General features: G+C 57.6%; 1 protein-coding gene across 1 annotated transcript in view; it reads right to left on the bottom strand.

The window, feature by feature from the left end:
- LOC102756990 (E3 ubiquitin-protein ligase PDZRN3) overlaps nucleotides 1-8,681 on the bottom strand; it is a 103,468-nt gene that overhangs the window by 4,826 nt on the left and 89,961 nt on the right. Inside the window, 7 exon segments of the mRNA XM_015568308.1 lie at nucleotides 54-170; nucleotides 596-697; nucleotides 1,854-1,916; nucleotides 3,398-3,496; nucleotides 6,922-7,009; nucleotides 7,403-7,546; nucleotides 7,548-7,642. Coding sequence (XP_015423794.1) covers nucleotides 54-170; nucleotides 596-697; nucleotides 1,854-1,916; nucleotides 3,398-3,496; nucleotides 6,922-7,009; nucleotides 7,403-7,546; nucleotides 7,548-7,642 — 708 coding nt within the window.

Genomic DNA, 8,681 nt, shown 5'->3' with positions numbered 1-8,681 from the left:
GGGCGAGGGCCGGGGGTGGCCTGGCAAGGACAGCGAGGGCAGCCGGGCCTTACCTGCTGCAGCGCGCTGGCGGTGAACTGCATGGCCTGGTGGTGCTGCTCCTCCAGCATGTCCATGTGCAGGTCGTCCAGAAAGTCGTTCCGGTCGTCGTCCATCCAGCCCTCGTCCAGCTGGGGAAAAGCGGCAGCCAGCACACGCCTCAGAGGGGAGTGCTCTTGCTCTCATGTAACTCATTCATATTTTTAAAGAAAAGACATTTCCTCGGGGAAAAACATTCCCAGGGCAGTCTGCCTGTTGTTTGCTATATTCCAGGAAACGCCCGCCTCACCCCTTGTCTGGGCGGTGTTCTGCAGGGACAGGGACTCTGGGTTTAGAAAAAAGCGGCAGCCAGCACACGCCTCAGAGGGGAGTGCTCTTGCTCTCATGTAACTCATTCATATTTTTAAAGAAAAGACATTTCCTCGGGGAAAAACATTCCCAGGGCAGTCTGCCTGTTGTTTGCTATATTCCAGGAAACGCCCGCCTCACCCCTTGTCTGGGCGGTGTTCTGCAGGGACAGGGACTCTGGGTTTACAGGCCCAGGAAGTGGACTCACCTGGAGCTCAGGCCTCGCGATGAGCAAGGAGAAGTTCTTGTTTTCTTCACTGGTTAGAAGGGCCACAGCCTCTTCGTGGTTCCGTACCTCTATCCCGTTAATCTTAAAAAAAGAGAAAAGAAGGTGGAGGGTGGACAAACGCAGAAGTAGATCACGCAGAATCACGCTGCGCTGCTCCAGCTATTACCCACTTGGGGCGAGGACATGGAAGGTCCACGGAGCTTGCAGAGAATGCTCAATTGTCAGGGGGCCGTGCCTGGACACATGCAGCGCTGGCCTGGGATGGAGCCCCGGTGTCCAAGGCCAGGGCACCGTGGAGGCTGTGTGAACGGAGCGTGTGAAGAGGAACAGGTAAGCAACTCACTCAGACGTGAGACTCGGGCAGGAGTACAAGGGGAAGCATGAAGGGTTATTACAGGTGTTTTAGGGTAACACGGAAGAAGCAGCAGTGGCAGGTCTGATGGGAACATTATGGAAGCTGAGGGCAGAGAAGGAAATGTGATTGTAAAGGGGGTCTGGGTCCCAGCCTCAGGCAGGACAGATGGTCAGTGAGAGGGGGCTCTCTCACCATCACCCCTGGTAACCCTCCCGCAGGAGTTCGGCTTCTTGTCCTCAGAATTTGGGGCTCTGCTGGTCTGGAGGTGTCAGCCCCAGGGTGGGCGATTCCTCCAGGGGACATGGCTGGTCCCACTGAGCCTCCCACCAACTCCTTACGCCTGTGCCCAACAGGCCCGTGGAGGGCTGACTGGGGTGATGGATCTCGGTTACCAAGGAGAAATGGGGTGGCTGAGAGGAGGGGGCCATGCTAAGTGGCAGACGCCGTTGGAAGCCCACAGCAACCACAGGAAGGCTGAGCCGTCCTGAAGGTTTGGGGGTACTCCACAAGATGGGGGGCCCTGAGCAGCCGAGGTTTGGGTTGAAGTCTTGGGTTAAAGGAATGTCGAATAAGCAGTGGAAAATGACAAAATCACTCACGGTGAGGAATGTCACGACAGATCGAAGCACAGCAGCTCAGAGCACGAGGTGAGCTAGCTCCTGCTGGGGTGTGGGGCGCTGCCCTCTCAACGGGGTGCCCTGTCCCCACTGTCTCTGTCCTCACCACTCCCTGTGCATTTACTGTCCAGGGCTGGGCTTCACCCACTAAGTGAACTCGTCTGGCCTCCCTACACCCCTGGTTTGTGGCCCTCATTCTTTAACCCTGAGCTGTCACTACAACCAGTTTGATCTTCACGGAAGGGCAGGGGCGAGGCCGACCTACCTGGATGATGCGGTCGCCTTCTCGGATGCGCCCGTCCTGGGCCGCGATGCTGTTGGGGTCGATCTGGAAAAAACAGTGACCATCTCAGCACCCGGCGGAGAGTTCAACGCGCACGGACACAACAGCCCTTCCCAAAGGCAGGCGCTGACACAGCCAGGCTTGTGCCTACACAGGACCCGCGTGATGCCAGGGAGCAAACATGGGTCGGTCCACGTCTCCAAGCACTTCCCAGGGCGTGTCCTCTGGTCCCTGCCTGGCAACCCTGTCCCACAGCCCCGTGTCCTGGCCCTGCCAGCCTCGGGGACGTGAGGCACAGCGGACTCTTGCTGCAGAGAAATGAAAATCACTACGGTGACTAGCAACCGTGCCTCGATTATTTTACCAAATGTTTCTAATAAATTTTGAAAAAATAACTTTAAAACTGAAGTGGTTTGGCTCAGTGAATAGAGCGTTGGCCTGTGGACTGAAGGGTCCCGGGTTCAATTCCAGTCAAGGGTACATGCCCGGGTTGCAGGCTCCATCCCTGGTGGGGGAGGGGGGGCGTGCAGGAGGCTGCTGATCAATGATTCTCTCTCATCATTGGTGTTTCCATCTCTCTCTCCCGCTCCCCTCCTCTCTGAAATCAATAAAAATATATTAAAAACAAAACCAAACCCCCCACAAAACAAAACCTGAAGTATACTTGGGACACGAGGACTGCCTGTGGGAAAGAGACCCTGACGGCAGTGCCGACAGGCCCACTGGAGCGTGGTGGACGGAGAATATGAACTCAGAGGGAAGGTTACTGGGCCGGACCGACACACCCATGCTCATGCCATCGAGACAAGTTCCGTTCCCGACAGAACGGTTTCCGTGCCTGCAGACGTGAGCTCCCAGCATCTGCACTGGGGTCACTGGCTGTGCAGTCTTCTCTAGAACCGTGGTTGGCAAACCGGCTCGCGAGCCACATGCGGCTCTTTGGCCCCTTGAGTGTGGCTCTTCCTAAGCCTTAGGAGGACCCTAATTAAGTTAATAACAATGTACCTACCTATATAGTTTAAGTTTAAAAAGTTTGGCTCTCAAAAGAAATTTCAATCGTTGTGCTGTTGATATTTGGCTCTGTTGACTCCTGAGTTTGCCGACCACTGCCCTAGAAGATCAAACAACTTCTGCCTACCTGCTCTGAAGTCCATGCAACTTATATGACTTCGACTACACACATTCTACCCAAAGGAAGGAGAAACACGTGGCAGTGGGAGGGATCCCACCGGCCCAGAACACGAGACTGGAAATGAGCGTCGGCCGCTCCCTCGGGGTGGAGCACACACCAACATCTTATGGCCGGTCTGCAGGCTTCCCCGGGGCAATGTCGCCATCTGTGCCGACAGTAGAACATAACCCCAGGAAAGATGGGGCTCCATGGGGTGTGATGAAAGGGACAGAGAAGTGTGTCTGTGTCTTTCCAAGGGACTCAGTGAGGCAGAGTTAGGGCTGGTTACCACATGAAAGAAAGAAAAACCCCCTCTTGGTCCCGATGTGGTGGCTGTGAAGAGCTGCCCTCCTACCTCGCTGATATAGATGCCCAGGTCGTCCTCGTCGTCCGTGCGGTAGCACACCGTGAGGCCCAGCTTGTCCTGGCTGTTAGCGCGGTACAGGTCCACCTCCTGCAGAGAGAGGCCCCGTGAGACCCCCGCCCGCGGGGCGGCCGCCGGGGCCTCAGGTGCTTTAAAAATAGGTCGTTTAAATGATGGACTGGTTTTCTTTGCAGCCAACTATGAGAGGGGCTAACTTACCAAACCCAAAGCGACTATGGACTCAGGATCAATGCACACGGCATTTTTGACCTTTCAGTCAATAGAAAGTCATTTTGGAAATAGTTATTCTATTGATCCCCGCAAAGAAAAATTACCCATATTTCATTCAACATCAAGAGGTCGGGGGTTTTAAAAAGCATTCCTTCCACGTCTGCCACAGATAAGAATATTTCCACGTTCCCCACCGTCTGGCCGTTTCACGCCTCAATGCGTTTGGTTAGATGACTGCAGGCTGTGTTGCCTTACTATTCACAGGGACAGAACTTGCGAACAGATCACACGGAAAGTGATCTGAGAAAGGGGGTAACGCGATCGCAGCAATGACTGCTCCCCACAGCAGCTGTCATAGTCATAGTCCGGAAATTACTTTCAGCCGCTAGTCCTGCAAATTAAATAAGGTGAGAGCCCGACTATAAGACACCTGAGCACAGGGGACGCAGCCGTATTTGCCAGTTGGTCCTGACATGGAGCGAAGTCAGCTCTGGTGACTGTCGGGGCCCGGGAGGAAGTACTGGGGCCCTGAGCGAGCTGACCGGCCTCGCTGCCCTCTCCTGGGTGCAGCCCGCACCAGGCATGATTCTGCAGCCGCAGCTGCTGCCCATGGGAAGGGCTGTCTGGGGCGCTCTCCCTGCAGCAGGCCCCTGGGTCTGGATTTAGTGTTATCTGCTCAACAACCCGCGAGGAGGGGCTCTGAGTTGGGGTCTCTGAGCCACTGTCTTTGGGGACAAATGCTTCCCTCCAGGCTCTTGGTGGAGGGGGGTGAGGAGGGTTCTGTCTTTGGGGTGAAGCTCAAAGCGGTTGTGTAGCAGCTACTTCCTAACCCTCCCTGGGAAAGGCAGGGTGCCCATTGCCATGGACGCCGTGAGGCAGAACATCAGGCACCGAGGTCCTGGCCCAGGGGGGCCGACGCTCTGTGTGCCAGGACCAGGGGCGGATGGTAAGGCTGGACCAGCGAGGGCCCCGTGAGAACTCACGTTTTATTGGGGCATCATGGGAAACCCTGACAAGTTCTATGAGCACCGCCACGACCTGACTATTCCCAGCACCTCTGCCTTTCCAGTGCCCGGAGGAGTGTCATGTGGGGGAGAGTCGGGGCTGTGACGACCTCAGATCCCAGCTCTGCCTCTTTCTAGCGGCTTCCTCGGAGCTCATCACGGCGTCCCGGACTGTGTCCTCACTGTGGTGCTGGCCAGGGGGATGAAGGCGGCTATCGGACAATCTCTAACCAGACATGGTATCTGGGGACTCGGGGGAAGTGACAATTCCCCGAAGTTATCGAGGGTTTTGCACATTCTCAACGTTTGCTTCTGACGGTGAGCACACCACCGCGGCACAGAGGTGGTCACACATCTGCCCGTGACGACGGAGGCACGCTTCCCAAGACCGTGAATCGAATGGGATGAATAATGCACGGCCCGTGCTGGGTTACAGCCTTCGCTCGGGACCTGTGGCTTATCGGTAGATGGATCCCTGGATAACAAGGAGCGGCTCCGCCTGACATTTCAGATGCGACTGAAACGCTAGTCCAATTAAGAGAGTGAAGAGGCCCCTCCCCCGCGGGAGCCACGCTCTCCGGGTCCTGTCCCCATCAGGCACTTTCCTCCGAGGGCCCCAAGGACCGGGGTGATGGCTGATCTACCTGTAGGAAGGCGGGTCACAACTCTTCCCTATTGGTCCAGGACGCTGCTCTGCACGTTTCTTTAAATTATCTCAACACTTTCTCTCAGCAGGTGCTAGGTGGGATGTAGAGCTGCCTCTAAAAGGCTGCTTTTTCCTTCACCTTCCATTCACCTTTAATTGACCTTCCATTCACCTTCAATTGACCTTCCATTCACCTTCCATTCGGGATAGGGAACCACGGCCCTGACGCCTCCATTCAGCAAGTATTTGCTGGTGCCCATGCCAGGCCAGTGTGGCACAGGCAGGAGGAATGTGAATGAGTCGGACCAGAGCCCAGCTCTTGTGGGCATGGATTCTGGGGGAGCCAGAAGCAGGCAGGAGGTGGTGCCGTGGGGTCGGGGAAAGGGGCTTTGCCTGGAGGGGTCGCCTCCTCGGGGGCTGTGCAGCAGCTGGGAGGGCTTGGGGCAGGTGGTGGTGCAAAGTCCCCCTGACACTGGGAGGGCCCTGAGAAGGTGACTGGGTGGGGGCCGGGGGGCACTCAGGGCTGACCAGGGAAGGATCTGGAGGAGCCCATGCTGTGCCTGGGAGGCTGAGGCTGGGCATCCTGTGCCCCCCCCACCCCCCGCCCCAGGACACCCCAGTGCCCTGTCACCTACTCCAGGGACCCATGAGGAGCGCCACCCCAGGCCTTGGGGGAAGCAGTGCCCCCTGGCTGCTGTCAGAATCACGTCAGCGGAGCCCAGGTGACTGGGGAGGAGCCACTGATGCACCAAATGGGGAATTAAAACAGTAGATGAAGGACAAAGCCTCCTCAGATGCCTGCTTTCTCTCGGAATTGCCGACAGGCCTGTCTAGAGCAGGTGTTCAGCCTGTGAAAAACTTACGGGTGAGTTTGGTGCTCGACTCTGGGGTATGCGCGAGCATCGCCCTTTTACCCCGAAGCGGTTTCCCAAGAGCAGGGACCTGACACTGACGTGAGTGGGGCATCCCGCCTGCTTTCTGAGAGAACACCGCCCCCCTGTGCGCCTGCCCCCAGGACGTCCCCACACGCTCCGCACGGTCCTCCCGTGGGACACCACGGGGCTCGTTCCCGCTGGACGCCTGGACGTGGAGCAGGCTTTTCTCCCCCCACAACGGAGCCCGGCCACAGGCCCCAGAGCAGCATTTAGGTGTTTTTTAATTATTTGAAATATTCAAAAGACAGGGCAGCCAGTCCTGCTCCGGGCGTGGGAAGTGACATAACCGACCCTCCTGGCTCTCGCGCACCCTCCTGGCACTGCCGTGAGCGCCTCCCTTGCTCCTTAGTCACCACTCCTCACGCTCACACTCGAGCACAGGTGACCGAGCGCAGGGCCCGCCACGCCCCCCAACAGGGCTGCCCACCGACTCCTGGGCCGCAGAAATTCAGCAGATCCATAGCTCTGCCCTTATGTGTTATCGGAGGCCAAAGAGGACGGAAGATTCCAGACGCCGTGTAATGCCAACTGGCCTCTGTGCTGCAGGTACTGAGAGGACCCCAGGCCCCGGGGTCTGCTTCTCAGGTGCCTTTGGAACAGCGGGCGGTTGTTCTTTGGAAGGAAATTCGCCGGGAGCCCCCATCTGTGCGTCTGGAGAACTGACTAGTTTTCCCGTGGCCCCCACACCAGCGCCCTCACCTCCAGCTCCAGCTCCTCCCTGTCCAGGTCCTGGTGGGCGCCGCCCAGGTAGTCGCTGGGGTCGTAGTACTCGTGGGCCGAGGGGTGCCTGCAGGGAGAGGCACAGCTGTGAGGTGCCCCTGCGGTCACCGGCCCGCCGGGCAGGCAGCAGGTCCTGGACACACAGCCAGGCCCGTCACCCACACCTCGCACTGTTTCCCAGCTTGGGGGGCACGTGGGTACGCCTGTGGGGCCTCTCGCTTTGTGTCTATAAGAAGCACCGCCCGCATCCCCTCCCGCCACCACTTGCGGTGATTAAATCTTATCCCGAAACAACTTTTACGACATTAGTAAGTAATTTTGCTCTTAGGATATAATTTGAATAACTCTGCTCCAGGCTTATAATAAAGTAATTAATATGTCACAGGATTCAATTTATCGCCTCCATAAACAAGAGAGTGCAGCACGGGAACCCTGGAGGGAGGCACGGGGTGCGACTTACTCCTCGGGCAGGAGGTAGGGCCCCAGCGCAGGCGGGCTGGGCGGGGACAGCTTGGAGAGGGCCATGATGTGCTCGAAGGTGATGTCGGTCTGGGTGCCCGCGTCCACCAGCTGCGCCTCCGACGGCGCCGGGAAGTTCAAACAACTCTCGCAGCACCTGCACCACGATCGGCTCCTTGGCCGTCCGGAACGCCTCCACAGCCTGGTCATGCGTCGCTCGCGATAAGTCTTTGCCGTTGACCTGTCGAAATATTGAGGGGAGACACGATGCTCAGTAAGCAGAACCCGAAAGACGGTTTTCACGTGCAAGCGGCCAGCGGGAGGGCACGTGGGGATGTCGGGTCCCCCGCGCTCGCCCTCCATCTCCGGTCCCCAAGAAGAAGGCCTGGTGGGAGGGGTGGTTGGCAGGTCTGCGGATGTGGCATCAACACCAGATCCCCAGCGGGACGCCCTGGCTTCCTTCTGGAATGTCTGTAACACCAGCGCGTCATCTCGCCCGAGAGAAGGGCCCGGCTGCAGGCTCAGCGCCGTCATCAGGAGTGACAGCGACTGGAATTAATCACACTGTCACACGGTAATGGTGCGCGTTTCCCCAGTGTGTGCCAGGTGGTGTGACTGCTCCTTTCCTGCGAGTGACAGGGAGCTTCCTTTTGAAATGAAACCCTTTTGTTTCTCTTTAAAAGGCCAGTTGGAAATATGAAGGGACTCACAGGCCACAGGTGGACACGGCGGTAACTCCAAGGAGCTCGGATGGCCGACGCTTGGGAAGCCCAGCAGGCAGTGTAGTGGCTGGGTTTTTCCGCGTGTGCGCAGCCCTTGCGTCTGCCCTTCTCGCCCCAAGTCCTCACCGCCCTCTCCCAGAGCGTCCAGTAACCACAGAGGCCGCGTGGTGGTTAGAACGTCGATGCTGTGCCCCGGATTCTCTCCAGTGGCACCCTCAGAACTCACTCACCCCGGCTACGTCCAGAACAACTCACACGAGAGGACACACAGCCAGCACCGTTTCCAGAAAATGAAGTCGCTCCCAGCAACACGGAAATCCAGCCGCTTACTTTCCCCCCCTTATACCCCCCACGGTGGAGGAACACGACATCATGTCCTGCAGTTTGGTTACATCTAGTGACAGTACCACACGGACACCACCACCAGGCCCCGAACTACTTCCATATCTTCCCCGAGTGGTTGGTTTGCTTCTTAAAGGCAAGTACAGGATTGTGGTATAGGGACCGTGCTGCGGAATAGCTACCTCCCCAAGTCCCCCCGCTTCTCAAACCTTCCCT

This window comes from Myotis davidii, unplaced genomic scaffold, assembly GCF_000327345.1.
Source record: "Myotis davidii unplaced genomic scaffold, ASM32734v1 scaffold663, whole genome shotgun sequence".
NCBI classification, from domain to species: Eukaryota; Metazoa; Chordata; class Mammalia; order Chiroptera; family Vespertilionidae; genus Myotis; species Myotis davidii.
The sequence above is the reverse complement of the archived record's forward strand: the minus strand, read 5'-3'. Positions and strand labels throughout refer to the sequence as shown.